The sequence below is a fragment of the Pleuronectes platessa genome, chromosome 8 (genome assembly GCF_947347685.1).
Source record: "Pleuronectes platessa chromosome 8, fPlePla1.1, whole genome shotgun sequence".
NCBI classification, from domain to species: domain Eukaryota; kingdom Metazoa; phylum Chordata; class Actinopteri; order Pleuronectiformes; family Pleuronectidae; genus Pleuronectes; species Pleuronectes platessa.
Genome location: NC_070633.1, coordinates 20,222,906 through 20,247,069, shown reverse-complemented (window position 1 = coordinate 20,247,069; position 24,164 = coordinate 20,222,906). Strand labels below are relative to the sequence as shown.

At 43.4% G+C, this 24,164-nt stretch overlaps 1 protein-coding gene across 6 annotated transcripts in view; it reads right to left on the bottom strand.

The window, feature by feature from the left end:
* Positions 1-7,205, bottom strand: part of atp11c (ATPase phospholipid transporting 11C) — a 37,381-nt gene extending 30,176 nt beyond the window's left edge. For 3 of the 6 annotated variants that reach the window (XM_053428204.1, XM_053428205.1, XM_053428201.1), the window contains exon 1: positions 6,873-7,203. In XM_053428204.1, the coding sequence (XP_053284179.1) occupies positions 6,873-6,899 (27 nt within the window). In that variant the 5' untranslated portion in view covers positions 6,900-7,203. Of the gene's footprint in view, positions 1-6,872 lie in introns of all 6 variants that reach the window. The other 3 variants (XM_053428202.1, XM_053428203.1, XM_053428200.1) reach the window with 2 other exon arrangements.
* Between the last annotated feature and the right edge of the window lie 16,959 nt (positions 7,206-24,164).

Genomic DNA, 24,164 nt, shown 5'->3' with positions numbered 1-24,164 from the left:
TAATTCAAGCACAGAGTGTTTCAGGTGTTTTAAAATAATCCTTGTCACAGAAAATCCCATTCATCGGAATACAACCAGCTAATTCAATACAGTATAACTTTGTCGCAGAAGAAAATAATATTGAACATTTATACCATTGTCTTTACTTTATCATGATGTTATATTCTTTTTTTATTTTTGTTCAGTCTTCAAGAACAACGGTTCTTTGCTATTCTTGTAGTTGTTGTTAATGAATCCAATATAGCCAGTAGTTTCTACCACAGCGTTAACCGGGGAAGTCAACTCTGTTCCTTTAAAGGAGTTCCAAGTGTGATCTTTATTTGGAAGGATACTAAAATAAAAGATATTTTGTTTAAGACATATTCCCAGTGTAGATTTTTTTATTCAGCGCCTAAAAGAGCACAACGTTAAATGAATGGATTTGAGTACAATGCTACAGACCTCAACAGGTTTAGTTAACAAATAGAGCATCTCTCCAAAAAAAAAAAATCACATTAAAAACTAACAAATTAAGAAATTGTTAAATTATTACTTTAATTTTAACAGGGGTTACCTCCATCATGGATTCACTGAAAATGGCTTATGGCATAGTCAACAGACTCCATATCAGAGGCTACTCTCTCCCTCTGTTCATTGTTTGCACACAGTCCCACAGACTGATAACAGTCCGACTTGAACTGAGGGCTGATCCCAAGGAGCTGTTGTGGACAGGAAAAGGCTCATTGTTCTGCCAGCATCCCTGCAGCTGTACAAGACACAGGGTGTACTGTACGGTGGGCTGGTACTGGCCCACATTGCATTGGGTCTCTCAACAATAGGGGAGGAGGGGAAACTCATCCAGACCTCGCACCGGGTGCTGCTTCCTCAATCATTTGGCCGCTTCAAAAAGCCGCAAACACTTGTGCTAGATACAGTTTTGAAATGACTGTGGTCTACTGACACCCTTTCAAATGTTTCTAAAAGCTTCAAATTGACACTGAAATCTTTGTAACTTGGTAACTGGTGGGCATAAGATGAGAGGTCTTCCCCCAAACTACAACAGCTCATAGTTTTCCATACAAACTACAAACCTTTAGAGGAAATCTGTGAGCATTGTGGGGACTCCCCCTCATCTATTGTTTGACACCAGGGAAGCAAAAAATGTGGAAGGACACAAGAGGTGGCCAAACGGAAGTGTGTTTGCAAGTTCCACAGTGCTGACAGAAGTCTGCGGTGAGTCAAATAACTGAGACATGCTATTTCTCAAACGCGGGCCTTACTAACGGTTAACAGCTGACATGGAAGTAGCTTAAGAGAAACATTTACATGGCCAGTTATATTGTAACTGAAATGTAGTCTTAAAGCACTCATTTACTGAGGATTTGGCTTGAAAAATAACATGTTACTCCTCCTTCGGCTTGCACTTTGTCTCTTAGCTATATCCCTCTAGACAAGCTTGATAAGTCCGGGAGAGAATGACATTAGAAGAACATTATTTCATAAGGTTCTTATGGAGAAACCCCCCACACTTTGTTTTAAGACCAGTTAAGAGAGCACATTTTGAGCTGCAGCCTAGTCACACTTTAATCTATAATTAAACAGAATTGAAAGTGGTGTTGCCATAAATGGAGTATGGTTTTTCCAACCAAGTGCACTCTCTGTACTCAGGTTTTGCATGCATGCTTCAGCTTCTAAAGCTGCTTTCAGACATGCACTGAACTCTGCAGCTTCTTCGTATTCTCTGGAGGAGGTGTATGTGTGAAGGCAAATGACTGAGTGCGAAGCTCCGCAGTTTCTCCTGACTTTATCCGAATGGACCCCCGAGTATAAAGTACATAGAAATCCAGGAGAGGTCGATCCCCCGCTGGATTCACCGTGAGCAAGTTGGGGGATTTGATGAGGTTTCTAACAGGCGACAGACGCAAATATGAAGAAAACTAAAAGAAAACAAATATCTTCAAAAGAGTTTATTGTGATAAGAGTCAACACCAGTGTCAGGGTGCTGTAACTCTGTCCGCTGCACCCGGCTGCTCTACCTCTCGCTTGAATAACGTGGAGGATTTGTTGCTGTTGTGAACGAGTCTGTGTGGAGACCTCTCGCTGCAGTATGCGTTTGTGCAAGGCAGACTGCGGCTAAAGTCCGTAGCCAATTCTCTGTATTTTACTCGGAGGTCGTGTCTGAGAGCGGCCTTAGATGAAGGTGCTTGATGCGGCTGCTTGTTCCCTGTAGCGGGTTGTAACTGCACAACACTACAATTGCATTCATTCCCCCTACTATGCCTGGGAGAGCAAAGTAATACCAAGAAAAGGGTATTTACAGTGGACCCTAATGCTGACAAGCTTTAAAAACCTCCATCTCAGCTACTGCCCCACTGATGACATTATCTTTAATAAAGTAACCGGGCTACATTGGCCGTAATGGCTTTTCAATTAAGTATCCTTAGACACTGCATATAGGGGCAACACGACTAATGACACAAATCAATGTTGCTCTTTCCTTCTTCTGCTAAGGGGGCATGTTTGATTTCAGTTTGTGTTTTCTCACCAAGCATTTCCTCCCACTGAACTGTGACCAAATTAAAAAGGAGCCATTTTTCTCCCTGTGACTGAGCAGCACTGCCTGCTGACTCGCTAGGAGTTTGCCACGGAGATAATTATTGTGGACTGTTGCTTAACCAGGGTGTTCAGTGAGCATGTGTGGGTGGGTGGGGGGGGGGTTTTCACATGACTTTCAGTGCTTGTTAAATCCCCACATGGACTTTGCTGTCACTCGTCTTTGTGTCGGCAAGTACCCTATCATTTCAGGTGACAATAAAAAAAAACTGGAATGACAGTCACAGATGCTGCCATCTCCTTATCCTGCCTCCGTGCTCAGAAACAGAGAGTGAGCCACAGACAAAGAAAAAACACATCTCAGCATTCTCTCCACATCTCACTGCGAATGCTGTAAGAAATGCTAGAGCTGGGGCATGGCAGAGAAAATATGTGGTTGAGGCTTTATACATATATGGATGACAAGGACGCATTTTGAATACCACTAGCCTGGCAAGGATACGTGAGTCAGGAAAGGGTGGAGCGATGCGAGGAGAATTCAAAATAAATGAGGCAACCTGAATTATTTAGAGGTACAAACTGAGAATTCAACTTAGGATTTAATGGAAGTGGAAAATTGCCACAAAAAGCCATCCGTGGTGCCCCTGTATCCAACCACGATCCACCCACTCCCATGTTAACCACTACAAGAAGCCTGGGAGAGTGTGCATTAGGTGGAGAAAGCGAAGGAGAGGTGCAAAGAGGCTAAAGGTTCATCCTACTGGTTTCCCTCCAGTGTTTCCAGTTTGAATCATACAGGGCTTTCTGTACTCCCCCACTTGATTCATCACCTCGCTATCCCACAGCCGGCCTTTTTTTCCTTCACACTGTCTCCCTCACAAAATAATATACTTATTACCCTGCTGTTTGTTGCAGATGGGCTTTTTTGGCTGGGTTACCATTCCTGGGCCTAAAGTGCAGGAGACCAGACAGAGAGAGGAAGGAAGGATGAGAAAGAAATCCGCGTGAGCAATTCTGTTGGCCAGCAGATCAAGGGAAAGACTAATGGCAGCAAAACGGAGCACAACTCTGATCAATAAACATCTCTCCTAATCAAACGGACCTACATGCCTTGTATGGTGCGTGGCCTTCAGATTCACTCTAATCCTGATGGCTCACCCAAGGGTGACAACTCTGTTTGAGGGCGCTCAGAAGTTGGTTAAAATACCTATGTGTTTCCAACAGGTGCCACTAACTGCAGGGGAGATAATACAACAAAGTCAAAATACAGTGACAAGTGCAAATAATAGCACATATTAGACTCATTGCCCAAATACTTGCAGGTGAAAGTATTGTAATGTAATGGAGAGAGTAAAAAAAACTCTTCTTGCTGAAAAAAACATTAGTTTTTCTTAGGAAGAGTGATACTAAATCAAGGTTACATCCATACTAAAAAAGCATTAAGAGCAAATGTGTGTGTGTGTGTGATGGTTTGTTCGCATGTCAACTTTGCCTGTACGCTTGGGAGCACATGCAGGTTTACACAGGTTTGTGTTTACCTGACTTGTGGCTGCTCTTGGATGACCTGAGAAACAGGTTTCCTGAACCCTGGGGTCCTTCAAGGAGGCTCACACATAACATTTCCTGCCTGGTGGGAGCCTGTTTATAAGTTGTGCTGGTCACAGTCAAGTAGAGCAGAGACAGAAAACAAATTAGGCTGAATGGAAACCCCATCTCCTTAGAATAAGATAATTCAGATGTCACGAGTACACAAGAAAAACAAGGTTGTGACAGTTTTTATGGTAAAGTCATAAAACTGTGTCATTGGCACATGACATCAGCAGACTGTTTAACTGCTGCAACCGAACAACCCTGACACATTACACTTCGGAGGAAACCGAAATTACAACCATTAAAGCGTCCACAAATATAACTGGGCATAAATATTTTTTTGAATTAGTTCAAATTAGTAATTATTATTTTCCAAGGCTGCCAGCAACTAATGATTATTTCAAGCTCCAATTCATGTTAATAACTTCACAGATTAATCGATTAGTGATTAAAAAATCAAAAAATAAAGTTCAATGAGTTCACTGCCCCAAAAAAAGGCAGCAAATCCTCAGTGTTTGACATCTTTACCTGTAAAGGGCACTGAAAAAAGATCTAAGGTTAAATGATAATGAAAATCAAAAGTCCAATTGTTTTAGAACAATGATCTATTATCATCAAATCCAAACACAAAGCCACTGTGTCTGTCAGTGACCCTCTACTTCCTTTGTTCACACAGACCTGTCGAGCCTCCCTCCTCCAACTAGGCTGTGCGGGGCTGGGTGTACTTGTACTGGGCAGAAAGGGGTTTTTCATCAGTTCGGAAAACAGAGTCAAAATATGAAGCTGAATTTCCATGTGTGTGTGTGATTTCCACCAGGCTAGTGAGTAGGAGGGGACTTATCAGTTACCATGGTGCAGAAAAACCCACCAACATGCTGCCTGGGCAGAGGTGTTTCCACGCATTGGTATTTTTCTCCTTGCAGTCAAGGCAGGGCTCAATAAATACAATCCCATTTTCACCAGGCTCCACCTCTCACAGATCCCACTGCTGCCTTCAAGGGCTTGAACGAACATCAAAGGCCACTGTGGGATTTTGCATTCCTGTCAGAGCATTACAACCTCTAGAGAATCCCTCCCCCCCCCCCACTGACGCCGAGTCCAACCCCTCTCATTCCCACAGCCATCTTTAATGATTTTTTCCCCAAAGACACATTCAGGATTTAGTGGCTCCAGTGTACCACAGTGGGAGAGTCAAGCGAAGCACGTGAAGCCTCTCTGTAGCCTTGGATGTAGCCCTCACAGTCTCTAGTGTTTCTCCCTCTCCATGATGCACATGTACCTCCCATGGGCAAGGGGAGGGTGGTGTGAGTCAGGAGGCATGGAGGCAGAGCAAGAGATAACGGCACCGTGCGCATCAATGACAGCTTGGCTGGCCGCTCTGCACAAAAAATTATTTACAGCTCACACCGAGGAGAAATTACAGCAGCAATCCTCTCCACAAGCAGAAAAATCAGCTGACCTGGCAGCACTAGAGGGGGGACCGGGAGGAGGGTCAGGCACTGCAATTATTATATTGCTCCTCCTTATTGACTGTCAGTATCTATACTTCTCAGAGAGCCTGTGGGGGATTCAGCCCACGGGCGACAACAGGTTACTGGTGCACAAGAGGATGATAAAGAGGCAGTAAAGCCAGTTTAGCAGCTATGAGCCCGGCCGTGCATGAGAGTTACTCCACTTCCAACTAGCTAACTCATGACTGATTAACGTATGAGGGGCAATAAAAACCAATGGGTGAACTTTAAACGGGTGAGCATTAAAGTGACCAATCGTGAAACATGATGTCGAAGCAGTTTGTGGTGGAAAAAGACCAACTTCTTTTGCTGAACAGATCCAGAGGCTAACATTAGGATTAAAAAGGAAAAGTGTTGGAGCAAGACTGAAAAACTCTTTACTTCATCAGTCAGTTAAACGTGGAAGTTTACACCAGATCAGAAGCATGTTGAAGGAGCGTCACCTGTGTTTTGTGATGATAAGGTGAAGGTTAATGTACGTGTCCTCTGATTTATCAAGATAATTGTTGATTTCTTTTTCTGCCAAGGGAGCTGACGCCTACTTAGGAATTTCAACCTGTTTGTTTTCATTGAAAATTGTTCAGGTGATCGCTTACTTTCATTCTGATTAATCGCTTTATCTACTCAATATAATTGTTCATCACAAATTCTGAAAAACCAAGGGGACTCATGTTAAGTCTTGAATTGTCCCGGTTGTACTCCAAAAACTTGAGACACTTAAATACCACACTGTAAAGCAGCAGGTCTCCAACTTTAAGGAGCAAGTGGGACCCCAGACGAAAAGCAGCCAGCATCTCTGGGGACAGGTAAAGTGGCCATTGAGAGGAGGTGGGTTCACAAACCTGCAATACCACCCCCCGTGGAAAGTGTGGTTTAATGATTCTGGACTCCAGCTAGCATCTGTCACGACTTCCTGGCTGGTTAAATAACTTACCTCGTTAGCAAGGAGCTAAAGGGACAGAGTTAAAACAAGAGCCCTGAAGTGGAACCACATCTGTTCCGTGTTGTGTGTCAGGATGAAGTAACAGTTAGTTTGAATCCTAGCTAGTTTTCCCACCGCTGGTTAAAGCGGCAGCTGTGACAAGGAAACGACTGGAAATACCAGCCGAGGTTGTTTTTAACTGGAGAACAGCGGCGGTGAAAAAAATAATAATAATAAGGAAAAAGGAAATAGACAAGGTTAGCAAGAGAAGCTGGATTGTGACAAGCTAACAGTGGGTTTGTGTTATTGACACATACCAGACGGTTGATTCTTCTCCGCAGCATCTTCCTCTTCTTCCCCTTTTGCTCTGCTTCTATCTCACGGGTGAAACTCCTCTGATGCAACAGACGCTTCCCGGGCTCCGCTTCAGCCTCCCCCGGGGGAGTAACTTTACATGTACGCGAGTTTGACCTGCTAGCTCCTCGGCTATCTGCTCTCTACTCTAACGTGAGTTCTAGCTATACGAGATGCCGCAGCAGCGACGCTACATCGTTCCCATTTCGTTTGGCTCCGGTCGTTTCGCACCACTCGCATTTCTCTCGCCGCCGCCGCCGCTGGGTGTTTTTTATTTTCCGCGTTGCGGTGTGCGGGGTGTGCGGGGCTACCAGTCGCGCCTCCCTCCGCTCGCGGCTGACTCGCTCTGTGACATGTCGCTCGGCGCCCTGTTGCTGCGGCTGCTGCTGCTGCTGCTCCTCCGGATCATTAGTGTCCGGCTCCCGCGCTGACCCCTGAAAACTTGCCCCGCGTTCGACAGCAGCAACACACCGACAAGCCACTTTCTGCCTCTCGCTCCCCTCTCACCGCTCGCCTGTGGGTGAGTGTGTGTGTGCGGGTCCTCCTCACCCTCACCTCCGCCTGTCACACAGTCCTCCCTCCCTCCGCCACAGCAGCGGCAGCAGCGATCCCACGCGTTCGCTCAGGCTCCACCCGGCAAAAGGTGCGGCGCTTTCAGCTCGCGCTGCATTGTGGGTAATGTGGTCTTTGTGGGTGAGTTTTTGACCGAACTTTAAAGCGTCTATTGGCAGAAAAACGAATGTTAAATAACCCTAGTGATGTTTTCACTTGTGTGTAATGATCACAACTGTATGAATTGTTGTTTTTCATCACCTTAGAATGGCCCCTTTATATTTAAATACTACTTAATACTACTACTACTACTTAAAGGTACACATTGTTTAGTTTGTCCAGTCTTGGCTACTGTAAAAAAAAAACTGTCAGCCTCCATAGAGAGGAACCGCTCCAGATGTAAATATAATGCATTATATAAAGGGTCCATTCTAGGGTAAAGAAAACAACAATTCATACTATAAAGATGAAATACACTGATTAAAACATCACTGGGATTATTTTGTAGGGGAGAGCGGGGTAATGTTGGACATTTTTTACATTTGCTCCCCTCTAGGCGACCAAAAATTATATATCAGTAAAATGTACACATTTCCCATTAATTCAGGATGTTTTCTAGCAATGGAAATGATCAGAATGTCTTCAGGACAAAGGGCAGCTACGGGGTAAAGTGGTCCACTTACTTTTTCCACTTTAAAACTACCATAACAACACATGTTGTAATAGTTAAAATCCCGACAGCTAGATTGACAACCACTATTATCGGACTAGTAACAGAATCATGGGGATTGGTCAATTAAACACATTTATGATTATTATGATTCATGTGATCTCTTGCACACCCTAGCTTACCTGCACATTGTTTCTCTGTCCAATTGGCAGGGAACGGGATATTGTTTTTCTCTGCGTATTCAAATGCCAGTTCACGGCACTTAACTGGAGCAAGGCCATGGAACTGGTCAGCTAGTTGTTTCAAGTGTTTGGAAGCTCCTCCTCCATCTCATCTGTGAATATTCTCTTTGCCTCAGCTACTGCACCCCAGGCTACTGATTTTACTTTCCCTTTCTCTTTTTTCTTTATGAATCTTTTTAGGGTTGTCTTATCAATATTTCTATCCCCTCCAGCTTTTCTTAAGGACTTCTTTCCTTGCATGACCTCAGCGGCTGCACTCCATGTCTGCGAGGGGTGTTTGGCCCCAGGTTGTCTTCCTGGTGTATAGTTTTTTGGGCATGATGGCTTTTCTACAATGTTTTTGACATAAAAAATAAAACATAATGTAATATAACACTAGAATATGTTTAAGACTAAACTTAACTTGTGCTTCATGGTGGGGTAAAGTGAGACAGTGTCTCACTTGTCTCACAGCATTTGTCCCACTTTACCCCACAGCCACCGTTTTAGAAAAAAACAACATCTCTTAGCAATTCAGGCTAATCTTCAGCTAGCATCAATCACATGGTTTTATATTTTGGAAGTTCACCAACATGTATGATATAAGTTTTTGTACCTGATTCAATTTGCTTTGACACAACAGTTGATTAAGTTCAAAGCAAGAAAATTTACTTTTCCAAGCAAAAAACAAATTTTTGTGAAAAATGGCAAGGGGGGAATGGGAGGGGCTTGAAAACATAATGGTCAAATGACCACAAATGTGTTCCGTTGCCTTGATACAGGGGGTGTCTCACATTACCCGATGTCCCACATAACCCCGCTCTCCCCTATTCAATTTCTGCTAATAGATCCCTTTCACCTAAATCGTACACACTGAACCTTTAAGATGAGGTACAATTTTAATTATGCACATAGCGGGGAAATTCAGTTGTTACAGCAGCAGACAAGTCAAAATGAGGAAGACAATAGAATAAAAATCAAAGAATTGGATAAAAAATGTTATGTACTGTGGTGGTTTGTATATAAATGTTATAAGGTAAACTGGAGTGGCACAGGATGATTGTACGAGCAAGTAACAAACTTTGTGTATGTAAGAAAAAAAATGTGCACAACAACACAAATGTTCAAAAAGTTATTTCTGTTTGAAATAGTTGAAATAATATAAGTAGAGTGACATGACCAGTGCACTATTTTATATTTACATCAGAAGCGTGTCCTCTCTTCAGAGGCTGCCATGTTTTTTTACAGTAGCCTAAACTGGACAAACTAATCACGTTTTGAGTTCTTATGACAACTGAAGGCTGCCACAGGTTCTCTTTCATGTTTGGAAGGGGAGGGTGAGGGGAGGGGTTTTCAGCTGCAACATGCAACTTCACCACTAAATTCTACACACTAAACCTTTAAGGAACATTGAGCTTTGAATTTAAACCTCATGTAAATTTCTTCTCTGGTTAGAAGATGCAGAAGGAATTTTCTATACTGGAGCGACAGAGAATTTTCTTTAGCTGGATATTTTACAACTTTAAGAAGTCGAATTTAAGGTTTCACGTCTTACCACATGTTAGCAGAAAGAACAACCTCTGGTGTTTGAGTTTTGATTTAGAATAACTTTGAATCTCTACTGAATTAGCAGGGTAAATGTTCAGCTGTAAGTGAAAAGGTTATGATCAACCTGAAACATTGGAAAATGCAGTAAACAAGTACAAAAGGAAGAAGGATCAACATGTTCTTAATGATTTTGATGCTAAATAGGAGGCAAAAGCAATTTGTTACAATAAGAATGATTAGTCACATTGGTCAGACATCTACACCAAGGTTTTAATCTTTGTTATTTTAGGTCATGAAGTAATTGGACTTCCGCTACTCTCACTTAGACCTTTGCTCAAAACATAACCACAAACATGCAGTGTGTGAAATCAGAACAATGTTCAAGCTACATGTTGTGAGTTACAAAGCGTAAAGTTCATACATTGAAATCTGATTATCTTGTGGTTTATTTAAGCTCATTTGTATTTTTGCGTGTGACTGCGTTTGTCACTCCAGCAGCATATTTGCATGTGACACCAGGTTTGCATATGTTCCTCAACGACTTCCTTCCTGCAAATGAAGAAAAGTGAAGAAGAGAGGAGTTGTAGTTGTGTTGCAGCAGAAAATGTTAAGGTATGATGAGTTCAACAGGATTTATTGTCTCTTCTATATGTGGGAGATTCATTTTTTTCTGAACCAGTATTGATATCGGCTGATCACATGGTCCAGGTTGTTTTTGTTGTATTATCAGAGGAAACTTTTACTTCTAAACCTGCAACACTGTACCCCTGAAACTCCAAACGTCAACCCCTCCATCGGCATGGTGCTGAGTAGACAATGAGTGAATTTTCATTATTTGTTGAACTATCATTTAAGTCAAAAGGTGTTATATTAATAGGTTTTAAAGGTCTACCCTGTTTGCAATGTGGTTTAAGTTTGAGTTAAAAATGAGAGTCACACTTTTCTACAACTGCATTTTCTGTTATCAACACTGGCTAAGAACCTGTTTGAATGTTTACATTGACTTGACCTCTGTCCAGCCAAGGCCAACCATACTTACAGTCACAGTATTATCACCATATACACACTGTAGGACCTAAATAGTCAAAGTGAATATATATCACTTAAAATTTGTGTCATCTCTTCATTGTTGGAGCTTCTTAATTTACCATCTGTTGATCAATGTTAAAATCCATGGCTGTTTAGGGAATTTGCACAAACCAGTTAAAGACTTCACTCTATCATTGATTCATAATTCATCATTATCTATAATTCTAACTTCATTGGTTTATAATCTAAATATCACAATAGATCATTAAATGTAACAGAACTAATAAAAGGTAATCAAAGAAAATTTTCTTCCACATCTACAGTCTATGGTCACATCCCTCCATCACTATTAGACTGATAGACAGTTCCAGGTTGGACTCTAACGCCATCTTGCGGCTTAAAGAAGAAGTGTTTAATTTTCAGCATCCACAGGTTAAATGAGTCGGTCAGCTGCAGTGCGGATAGACAGACAGACAGACAGAATGATAGACAGAGTGGTAGACAGACAGAGAGACGAAGATACGGAGGGACGGATAGATAGACGGACAGACAGATAGATAGACAGAGTGATAGACAAACAGAGAGACAGTCAGACAGATAGATAGATAGATAGATAGATAGATAGATCGATAGAGAAACAGGGATAGATAGATAGATAGATAGATAGATAGATAGATAGATAGATAGATAGATAGATAGATAGATCGATAGATAGGTCGATAGATAGATAGATAGATAGATAGATAGATAGATAGATAGATAGATAACAACTTTATTAGTCCTGCAAAGGGGGAAATTGGTAATGTTACAGTAGCAGAAAAACTCACATAAGTAGCATGCAGTACTTGGGTGAAGGAATACAAAGAAATATAAATATACAACAATATATAGAAAAAATATAAATTTGATTAAACCGGTATATACAGTGTAAAGAAATATAGTATGTGTCAGAATGTGTACAGTGAAAGGATTGCACATAACCATTTATATTGCACAGAATTATTTTACAAATGAACATAGTACAGTGAATATTGCGAATGTTAAAGGGACTGTCCATAGTGGGGTTGCATGTACTTTTACTTGGAGCAGAGCTTGTTATACAGTCTTACTGCTGTAGGAAGATAGATAGATAGATAGATAGATAGATAGATAGATAGATAGATAGATAGATAGATGAACTGCTGACACTTTAGTGGCTGAATTCTACAAGAAGAAAAAATAAACATTTTAACTTGGTGCCTTTAAAAGAGTAAAAATGATTAGAGTGATTCATCATCCATTAAAAACAAAGCATGGTTATCTTTATTTAGTCTTCATGTCAGTGTATCACTTACAGTAGCAACTGGTTGCGGTAGTTCACTTTGCGCCCACATGGTGGCAGCCCAGTGACATCAATAGATGTCACAAACTTGTTGCACCGAGGAAATGCAAATCATAGCAAGGCTGCAGAGCTGACCACAGTTTATCATGATATACTTTAATGGAGCTAATTATGTAATTAAATCTCATATTTATCCATCTATGCATCTGTTAAATTTATTAGTATAAGTGCTGTTTTAAACTGAAGCGTGCTACTCATCTACACATCAGAGCAGCCATGCAGACCGGCCCTTCAAAGATTGTGTTGGATAAGAGTTCAGATTTGTAGATGACTGCAGAGAACACCACACATTCACATCAGGAGAACTTCAGCTAACTGTGTAGATACATGATCTGGTGTATTCGAGTATGCTCAGATGGAATCAAATGAAAAAGTCTTATATTATTTCAATTTGAAAGTAAAGCTCAATAAATAACAGGCTAAACAGAAGATGAGAATTATATTTATTTGTTAGTGCGTGATGACTTTCTTGCTTTTTCTCCTCATTGTAGGTGTTTTTGATGTCTCAAAAACACTTGACATTTATTCTGTAATATCACGTAAGGTGTTTATGAGTCTTTATGGCTAAAATAATCTTTTTCAATACATGAATTTAAATCCATTGCTACAACTGCTGGTTCTGTGTATCTCTCCCTGAGTGAAGTTTACAGTAGCTGCTGAGTTTGGTGGACATTTCTTCACTGGTTCTGCCCCGTGTGTCTCCTTCGTAGTTCTGAATTCAAACTGACAGCCCCTGTGGAGGAGCTGGGAGACTTCCCCAGCCATCTGTCTTGGAGCAGCCCCCCTTCAACAACCCCTTCCCTCCCTCCACGCATCCCTCATTCCCACACTGGGCCTTTGTCAGCAGTTCCTGTTCCTGGACTAGGCGTGGCGTGTGCAGAGGCTGGGGCGACCGTGGGTGCTTTCAGAGGCACCTGCAGATGGGACAAAGGGCCAAGGGTGCTGGGGCTGAAGACAGATTGATGCTTTGTGCACTGGGGCTGGAGAGAGGGAGAGAGGGAGAGAGAGATAGAGGGAGAGAGTGGGAGAGAGAGGGTGGTGGGGGATAGTTAGCTGAGAAGTTTTCAGGGAGAGGATTTTCGGGGGAACAGGGGTGGGTTGGAGGGTGAAGGGGGGGAGGTCTGTCACTCCAGTCTGTGTGAGTCCAAGCTTTGGAGGACCCGGAGAGATTGACAGCTTTTGTGGACTGAACCTCCGCACAATGGTTGTGCTTTAATGGGCAGTAAAGCTAGAGTAGAGCTTTGGGGAAGGTTTGGAAGGGGAGGTGGTGCACGGCGGTGGTTGCGATGGTGGCGGTGCGGGGAGGCTCAGGGATGGGGGGCCAAAGGCTTTACTGCTTTGCTTGGTGGGGACCAATTCATGGGTATTCAGTGCGAGGCTCGTTATTCACTGAATGCATCCAGTGGAGGAATGCAGCAGCATCAATTAGAATGTGTTAGCAGATAGCAATGCAGGGAAGAAAAACCTTTCTCTCCCTTTTGCGAACAGGACAACACAGTCCCACTATAGGAGGTGTCAGAGCCACAATGCCTTTTTTGTGGGTCTCTCTCCATTACATTACCAGTGCAATATGTAAGGTGGGGACTCTTTTGATTTAAATTAAGTGGAAAAAACACTAAATCCTATTTTTATTCAGCAGGGATAATGGTGTTATACTCTATAAAGGTCTTTAACTACTTATCTGTGGCTTAAAATCTTCCCCAGCTCCCTTTTCACTCTACCTCAGTGTCTTACTCTCATTGGGGGCATTATATTTATTCAATGGCGGAGGGTCAAAGACAGACTGTTAAACGGAGTTGCTTGTAGCCTTAACTGCCGCATCACTTCTAATTGTGTATCAGTGGGTCAGTGGTTTGTTGTGTTGTCCCCCCGCAAAGAAAGGACGAGCGGATATGAATTTAAACAGTATCTTGTTCCGCATTGTTTGGAGTGGGCTCAGGCCACCACTTCAGACTCAGAGGGCCTTTTAGAAAAAGAGGTTTTTTTTCCTATAACTTTCAAGACAGTGATATAAAAGAAGAGGAAGCCGAGGGAAACACTTTGATGGTGATCACATGTCGGGGTTGACACACCATTCTATTTTTTGAATGTAGAGAGGCCAGCCGCACATGCCCTTCGAACTAATTAGGCTGTGCTTAATTGAAAAGCTTTTCAGGTGGAACACAGCAAACGCAGACTGTATTTGAAAACAATGAAAATAGCTCGCGTTTTAAATCAGTCATGTCCCTCAGTTGTTTCTTTTTGTTTTCACTAAAACATTCCTTCTAAATATCCAATACTAATTCATCCATTTCCAATTCATGCTACTTGGGATAAATTTAGAAAACAGGATTCATGGGGAGGGAGCGGGGATGGGGGGGATGCTCTGCACTGACTAACTTTAAAAAAACAGTTTTTTTAAGTTTTCCATCCATGCACTCAGCATCCATTTTATCTCCAATTTCCTTGCTTTTAACACAAGATGATACAGATGGCTTGTGTGCTGAAATGGAATTGGGAATTTTTTGTTCTCCTTAGTTTTAATGAGAACTAACTGGCAGGAACCTCTTGTAGAAAGGTGTGGATTTCAATATGAGCAATTATGCTTCATTTGAAGCCAAATGAGCCAAATTTGCATCCTCTGAAAAGGCAACCAGGGCTAAACTGTATGAAAAGTGCAGTAAATTGGGGCAAACATCGCAACGTGCAGAAATGCATCTCCGCCGTAATTGTGTAATTGTAGAAGAGCTCTAAATGCACATCCCAATTAAACTTGCTTCTTCTGCAAGGCAAAGAATTGGCAGGTTATTATGCAGGAAAGTATCAGCACATTTAAATAGCTGCCTCCTTCATGGGTGGGGATGGAGGGTGGGATCATTTGCAGCAAAATGGAATATCTGATCAAATATGGACAGATGTCTTCATACATGTGGAGCGGCTGTGAATTGGATGGGAAGAGGCAAGATGGATGGATGGCCTCCTCTAAGAGATAGAGCTTCCTGCCCTGAGTGCTGAGAGGGCACAAGAGGAAGAGGGTGAGAGAGGGGGAAGGTTAGGCTCTCAGTGGGGGGAGACATTTCCCTGAAACACCAGTTGATGGGTTTCTCCCACAAAGGTTGGAGTGACGCAGTCTGCACTGCTGCAGAACAGCCTGGTCTCTGTCTGGATTAGGCCCTGCAGCGCACAAAGGAGAGCTCAAGTAAACGGTTCATGAATGTTGATTAATTGATGCCATTTTTTGCAGTGTGCCATGGAGATTTAGAGGGTAGGGGTGCACGAGGGTGGTTGTGTGTGAGCAGGGAGAACTGCGATCTGACGCTGGAAATGTTTTTTTTTTGGGAGTTTATTCTTCCGTTATGCAAATCTGAAATGGTTGCTATAGATCGGAAAACGTGGCACAGGTTTGATTCATAACTTTGGTGCCGATTCCTCAGTTTCCCTGACTTCAAGGAGCTCAACAGTTTGCCAGTAAAAAGTTCCAAGAGCTCAATCAAGCTGGCACGCTGTGACTGTCTTTGGTCGCGGTGTGCTTTGACTCCCGATGGTGTTGTCAGATGTTCCCAGCTGGCACAGCGAGCAGCTCAGGTGGCAGGGGCAGCGGGAAGGTTCCCACGATGGGGTTTTAGGGGTACAGGTGTCCTGGGAGAATGAGGGTGGCCTGGTGCAAGGAGGGGCGAAGCACTGGCCCGTAGCCCACCTCAATGGAAGGATCCCAGGGGCCAACTCAATAGCCAGGGTTCCACTTGATGGAGAGAGAAAAGAGCGTTTCAGAAGGAAAGATCTGGTTGTGGGAGACCTCTTTCAGGACTAGCTGTTTGTCTGAAGGCTGTCACAGCAGATGAGTACTCAGCAAACAGCGTGAACAAGGATTTGAACCAGAAAACCAACAGAGCCTTGACAATATTGTGATTGGGCCTTGTCTCTTTAGAGGGGGCTGAAAGCCGAATTGAGAGCGGTAACAAGTGCACATTCAGAGCGGGACGGGGATGCCTTTGGGTTGTGTTTTATGGTTTTGACGCTTGCATGTGGTGGATAAAGCAAAATCATGTTAATCTCCCCTTTCTCTCATCCAAAAGCAGAATGGGGGTGAACCTGGGGCACTTTAATGGTCCGACCGGACTCGTACAAAGTCATTGTTCAGACTTGTAAAGTCAGATGTGAATGAGACCTCTGTGTTTCTTGGCCCAAAGCAGAAGACAAGTTGAAGCATTCTTTAAAAAGTAAATAAAAGCACCGCAACAAACAGTTGCATTGAGTTTATTTATGTCACTTCCACCTTTTCTTCGATGCACTGCCTGTTATCAAAGGAGCCTAATAATGAGCCTTGTAGATGATGCTAGAGATTATTCAGTTGAGCAGTTCAGCCTCTTTCAGTTTCCCTGCTGCAGCAACAATGTAAGAACACAAAGTACTGATCTGTAGTTTAGACTGTGAAGGTTGCCACATATATTTTTCACATGGTAGACTCTCGTGCGTGCACATATTGTCACATGACATCGATTCAGTCCGACCTGCTTGATTACATATTGCACACATGGAATCATGTATTACTCACATGCCTACTTTTCGCCTTTTGACTCACACACATGCAACTTTGCTTTGTCACCTGGTTACTGCCCAGAAACAGGATTAGAAGACAAGCCACAGCTCATTCCTGTGACGAACAGGAGAGGAGCAGGGAGCGTCACTAACACCACACACATGCACGCACTGTAAATATTTCTGCTGACAAAAATAGCTTCACATTTTGCGTTCATATAACTTAAAACAATAAAGAGACAGTTAGGTATTATAGTGCGGTTTTTGTTTATCACATTCTGCTTTGTCAGTTTAATATCTGTCTGAACAGCCACCGACAAAAAGCAGACTGTGAATCAGAATCAGGGAAATCAGATTACACATAAAACAAACCGATTATATGCTTCAGATTTGTTTCCTCACTGACTTTGTATACATTTATCGACCTATTTATCCATTTGATGGCGAGTGAGCGGGGCACACAAAGAGCAATGTTGTCTTTTGGGGGAGTTGGGCGAACTTTGAAGGTTTCTGAAGAGAGAGGCTTGTGATGGAATGGGCCGGGAAGGACTGTGACTTCTCCATTGAGAGTGGAGGGGCACGCTGGATTAGCTTGATTTGCCTGTGAATGGGCGCCGTCCATTATTCTTGTTAGGGAGCTGTCACATCGAATTGAGAAAGTGAAAACCTCCTTTTATCAACCTTTTCCAAGTGAAACTGAACGGGCAATCAATAACTGAATTCAGGCCCAGGGGAAAGTCAAGCAGAATGATATGGGTGTGTTATAAAGGGGGTATTTGTCAAATCGCTAATGGGAAAAAGCAGATAACTGATCATTTTGGCTCCTAATTCTTGTCCAAGTTGTAGAGAAACTGAAAATAAAGAAATGAAGTCATGGCGGCACAAATAAAATTACATTCTAGGGACTGGTTAGTACTAGTTAGTAATAAAATGGTTATTATAATCACATAAAAATAGCAGACAACTGCTACGACTAATCGTATTATTTATGATGATAATGATTTTAAGAAGATTCATGTTTGTGGGAACAAAGTGATATAGGATATAAGCTACAAAAGATCAATTCATTAATCTGATTAGTAAACATTTTTTTTAACTGAATATAAATTGAAAAATAAAAAAACACAACAAATCATTAAAGCATTTTTTTCCCGTCTTCCCACATTTCAACTGAAGGTGAAAGAAAGTATTTTTTTGTTCTAAAGCATGATGTATGTTGTATATTAGTGTAAACATGATGAAGTTGTGTACACAAAGTGCAATTTTTTATTCAAGAATATGTTTGTCATATTGTGTTAATCCTAATTTTGCACTGAGTTCAATACATCCCAACCACTACTATTACAAAACCAAACCGGGAGTAGCTCCCTTTTTATTATACGAATGACACCATATTGTTTTGGAGTTTCATTATATTGACCTTATTGTGCCATTGTGCTTGTTCTGACACCATGATAATGCCTGAATACAGAGGGAATTATGCTCTGTATAAATAGATCCCATAGTCAAGGATCGCTTCAATTACCCCTCTACACATTGACAACATGAACAGAATAAAAACTAAAGCCGTAGTCCAAGCTGGTCTCAAGGCGCTCTTCAAACATTGTTTTGGCCATTGTTAGAGGGGCAGAGGAACATCATCAGCATCAATAGCAAAAGAGAAAAGCAATACATTCATGTGATACACGGACCTCTTAAATACAAAGCTTAACTCAGAAAAACAGCTTGAGTAAAAAGGTTAATAAAGTAAACCTGCATTAAAAGCCACATTTATACTAATAAGGCTGCTTGTGTTGTGTCTTAAATATCTGTTTCTTATATTTGAATAACGGCTGCTTATTTTGTTCTGAATCTGTTTTTTCACCTAATTTCTCTCATATTAAAGTTGCACAAATTACCGAGCCAGCAGCCTCCTGCACATCCACACCATTAATCAACAAATTTTCTCATATTGCTGTTTCCAATTTTCTACGCTGGATGGAGAAAATGAATCGGATCATTTGGCCTCATCAATCAATTTGGTAATTGATGTCTTCATCATTATACAGTTAATTGAGCACCTTGATTGTTGCCTGTCATTGTTCAAAGTGCTCAGATACATCGACCGTGCAGCAACCAGCCTGCAGCAGCTTTTTTTTGGGGGGGGGGGGGGGGATTAAAACAAAAGGCATGAATATTGTTGCCATAAACTTTTATTATAAAAAATATCACAATTCCAAATATCTAGGAAGGATTGTTACGCAAACTGATTTTTTGGTGTATGTGTATGACATATTACTGCTGTTTTGAAAAGGTAAGTAAAAAATAATGGTTTAATGATTCTGAGGGCTCTATGTGAGGTTTTTTATCAGTGTAATTGTCATCCATCCATCTTCTGTGCACAGTGAGTTGATAACAGCGTATGAAAAATGACTCCTGGCTATAATGAGTGTCTCACCTCTGAGTGGGAACCTGGTTCACATCCCACCGTGGAACAGCAATTTCCCATTAATTCCACTCCACTGTCTTTTCCACACCTCATATACCCTCTTATCTTCACATTTTCACAAATCCCTCTTTTTTTCTGTGCAACCAGTCCCGGCATTAGTTAAACACTCGCGGCCCCCGGGGGCCACGGGGCTGAGGCTGCTGGGGCCACCGGGCTCTATAGCATAGACGGACTCTGATCTCCTCTAACAGGGCGATAGGTGTAGGATAGCAGTCAGGGCTCAGGGGGGAGGGGGGGACTGTGGGGAGGGAAGAGTCCTTAATTGAGTTACAGAATACTTTAATTACGACTGTGTCCCGCATTCCCGCTCTTGGCGCTTCACACGCACAATATGAGCCACGGAGGGGAGAGCAACACCCAGCTCCAGCCCCAGAGTGCAGCTGCGAGGCAATTATCATCAAGCACCCGTGCATCTGTGTACAAACAATTCCACAGCTGCTGGCATTGACACTGTATATGCAGAGGGGATCAGAGGAAGCCCAGGTTTGACCCGAGGGCTTCGGTGTCGCCTCCGAGACCATGACCTGCTCGTCGGGGAGGTGTTTGTGACACCTTAGAACACCGGACTCGTTTTCCATTTCAAATGAGCTGTCACGTGCTGTTTACTGCAGTGCGTGCGCTTTGTCGATACAGAGCGTTGGAAAAAAAATGTTGTATCAGTATGCAAAATGGGAGAGATAATTAGCGCTGTGCTCTAGCATGTTTCTAAGGCGTATATATTCCCACTTTTCCTAATATTCTATCCATTCAAGGATAATTTGAGAGAAGAACATACATTAAAGCCTACACACATTTAGGCTTGGAAACTTGAACGCCTTCTTTTCTCTTCTCTGACGGCCCCCCCCTTTCTGTTTTTCCTCCCAAACACACAACCCCACACCATTTGACAGAGCATATATTCTATGTCGGTTCAAACCACTTCTCCATGCAATACGCATTCACATGCATGCACACTATTCAGGATAGTTTTCACCCAGACAAACGTATTTAAATACATTTAATCACAGATAAAAGTGTGCGTCTGCATTCAGTGGGTATGTGTGTCTCCGTGTGGGGTGATTGTGTGTGACCGAAAATGTGAGTGGGCAAGTGAGAGTGAGTGAGTGGGCCTATTTGTGAGAGCAGTGTGACCGAGAGGGCCACTGTGGGACAGAGGGGGAGATGGAGGATGACTTTATGACACAGAGGGGACAGGATCAGGGGCAGGGACAGAGAGGGCCCCGGCGGAGCTGGTGTGGGGAGAGGGGCAGCCCTAGCTGTCAGCTCTGAGGGGCTGCTGGAAGGCCCAGCGGGAGCCCAGCTTGGGCCCGGGGTGCCTTGTCACCAGGGCGAAGCCGTGGAATGCACCGGCACACAATGAGCTCCCGGGGCTCAGAGGGCACTCGATTTGATAACCACATTAAAGTCCTAGCAACATCTGTTGGGGTGCAGGAGAAAGGCTTACTGGCAGGTTTTAACCCCCTGAAACTGGGATCATTAACCCTCAGCCCTGTGAGAGAAGGGGGACAACAGCCCCCTATTTGTCAGCCGCCCTGCACAGGGATGAGGGGGCTAATATTTTACCAAAAACAGCGTGAGAAGAGAAGCAGCCCTGGGCACCATGGAGAGCGCTCCTTCCCGGTTTACCCTCACATTAGCAGGAAAGTACAGTCACTCTCACTTCATGTAAATTAAAAAAATATTTGCACAGCCTCCAATGCACAGGCCTTCTGAGCATGATGCTGATTTACATGATATTAAACACCGTGCACTTGTCTCAGTTACTTCAGTTTGCATCAGGTGCATAATTCAGAAACAGTTAAACAAATCCTAATCTTGTCACTTCGACGCAATGGTTGTAAAATATTTCATAAAAACCTCTGAATATATAGAAATTTCGGATGCACATTGTCTAAATGTCATATGTGATACATTAGCACTTGCAAAGACGTGTGGGTTTTATGTCTCTCTCTGATTTGGTAATTTGTGTTCAGAGGCGAGGGCCGAAGTTGACGGAGCACGGAGGAATAACAGGTGTTCTGTCACAAAGACACGTCTCAGGCTCCTGGATCCTCTGGTGCTTTGTGGGTCAGCGCCAAGCCTCATCCACCTCCACAGGTTTCAAAGCGAAGGCCACCTCTCTGTAATGAATAATTAAGAAAACAAAAGGCCCCAAGGGGGTGCGAGGGTGATGGAGGAGCGGAGTGTGGGGGGGGTCCTAATGCAACCAGGCCAGATGCAGTGAGGAGGTTTTTGCCCCGGTGCTTCATAGAAAACATCATCCTAAATGTATTCCCTGGAGATGAGGGGCTGCAGGAGGTGCCCCCGATGCACAGGGTCCTCAAGTGCCTCCACACAAGTAATCCCATTCACTGCAGCTCATTACATGGGCAATTAAGTGCTGGGGTGGAGGAGCGAGGTGGGGTGGGGAGGACGATGGCGAAGAAGTGCGTACGTGTGTGTGTGTGTGTGTGTGTCGATGGTATTGGGGGGGAGGCCCATCATTGGGTTTTAAGGATCGAAGCCCCCAACAATCCAATTCCCCCTCACCCAACTTCTCCTTTGCTCGCTGAGCCGCCTCCTCCCCACTCCTTCACCTGGGCCGGGTCTCTGTGGACACCTGCCTCTCCTAATGAAGATCCATGGCTTCATTTCCATTTCTGGAGTCATATCAGAGACTGCCAAGCACAAAACAGGCCTGTTTCCTCCGAGGCCTGGAGAGCCGGATAGAATGACACAGCTAAGTGCTCTGGCAGAGCTGGGCAGCTGCAGAGCCTGAAAAATGGGATTTGGTCGGGGGTTTCTGAAGTGGGGGGCTCGGATGGAGAGGACCTGATGTTTGGATTGGCCACAATGGCAGCCGTGTGCTACCTCAGCAGCTCCTTGGCACTAATGAGGCTTTCTGCGGCGATGGAGGCGGAGGGGAGAGGGCACAAGGAGATGGGAGAGGAGGAGAACAGAGGAGGGTACCACTACACACCTACCTCACACACCACTCTCCTCCTCTGCTGATAACAGCCACGCTAACTCTCCAAGACACAAACTGAATATCTTCTACAACACACACACACACACACACACACACTCATGCTTCCTCTTATTTACATGCACAGGTGTCAAGATTCACATCATTGGGATACTTGATACATTGAAAAAAACATATTACTGCATAGCGCACCTGCTTTGTCTGCTTAGACTTGTGCTAGGCATCTACTATAAATGTGTTTAATGATAATTCAAATATAATAAATTTGATGAAATACTTTTTAATTAGTTTTTACACATTAGATACCTACAGTGAAAAAATACACTCAACAATAAGAGGATAACCTTGAAACTAAAATCTATTTTCAGATCCAATGAGTAATTCAATTTTCGTACTAAAAATATGACAGGTGTATGCCAGCCCAGAATTCTCCCCACCCAGGCCTGCTGCCCCCCTGGCAGGGTGGGGGGGCACGTGTGTGTCTTTCAGTACAGTGTTTGAGGCTGTGCTTGTTAACATGTTCTAGCTCAGTGACCCCTCGCAGCAACCGGGGGTGGGGGGGGGGGGGGGGGGGGGGTAGGGCCTCAGAGCAGAGGCAGGTGAGGAAGAGGAAGAGGGAGAGAGAAGGAAAACAAACAAATTGACACCTCAGCCATATCACAGCTGCCAGCTCCGGTGACACACCTTGAGGAAGAAGAAGAAGAAGCAGCAGTAGCAGCAGCCAGGTACCACGGCTCATTTTATTCGTCAATAAACAAACTATCAGGTCAGTCTTAGGCCACAAAGCTGGGACAATAATAATTTGAAATATAATTGTTTTATTTGAAGGGAAAAAAACAGTTTTATTCCACTAAATTTGGAATCATGAGACGTCATCAAACCTGAGTGATGTCCATATACATTTGGCACGATGTGAGTAATGCAGAACAAGACTTCTGTAGCAAGTATGTGATGGAAAAGCAGGTCCAGAGCGTGAGGCATTAAGGTGACCTGTTTGTGAGCATGTCTCTGGGTGGAGCCCCGGGTGGGGTGGGGGGTGTATGGTTGTGTATGGTTGTGTATGGTGTCATTTTGCGGGCCCCTCTGCACTCACCTGGAACAGAGCACTTCCCCTCCCTGGGTCTTATCAGTTCCCAGAGGAAATACCTGCCGCAGGTAAACACGACCCCTCGACCCCTCAGCCATCCACTCCGGCCCTCCCTCAGGTGCCCCGTCCCTGTCCTGGAGACTGTCTCAGCCTAAGTCCCAGGATTAGGTCCGGCACAGACGCTAACACCCAGCTCTGTGCCTCAGCTCCACGCCTCATCTCCAACAGGAGGTCTTCTGACAACCCCCTGGCCCCAACCACCAAAGATGTTGTTCTTCATGCACCAGTGATGAAACCTCTCTCCCCTCCCAGACCCTCCATCCCTCTGTCTCAAATTTAATCTTATCTACATATCACCTGGTGTAACCAAATAGGCCTCTTATCAACCGAGGTGTCCTCCGCTCTGTTTTGCATTGTCACAGTCGTGATTTATTCAGCAGGAAAGGGGAACATAAATAATATGTCATACGTCCCGAGAATCGTGTGTGATTGGCGATGGAAGGCAGCTTCATTAGAAAATATGATGAATTTTCAAAGTGTTCGCATTAAAGAATGATTGTAATTAAAACGGAGACATAGTCTACTTTTAATGACTCTGGAGTGTAATTAATTCTTCGTCAGTATCTATAACAGAGTTTCTAGTAAATGTGGGGGTGGTGATTTATTTTTAATTACTTCCTTAAGAATTTTGAAATAAGAGTTTCCCTATGAAATATGACACAGCCAGTGATCATACTGGAGCGAATGCCACACCCTGCTCATTTTATAAATGACACATATGCACTTGCTAGTGCAA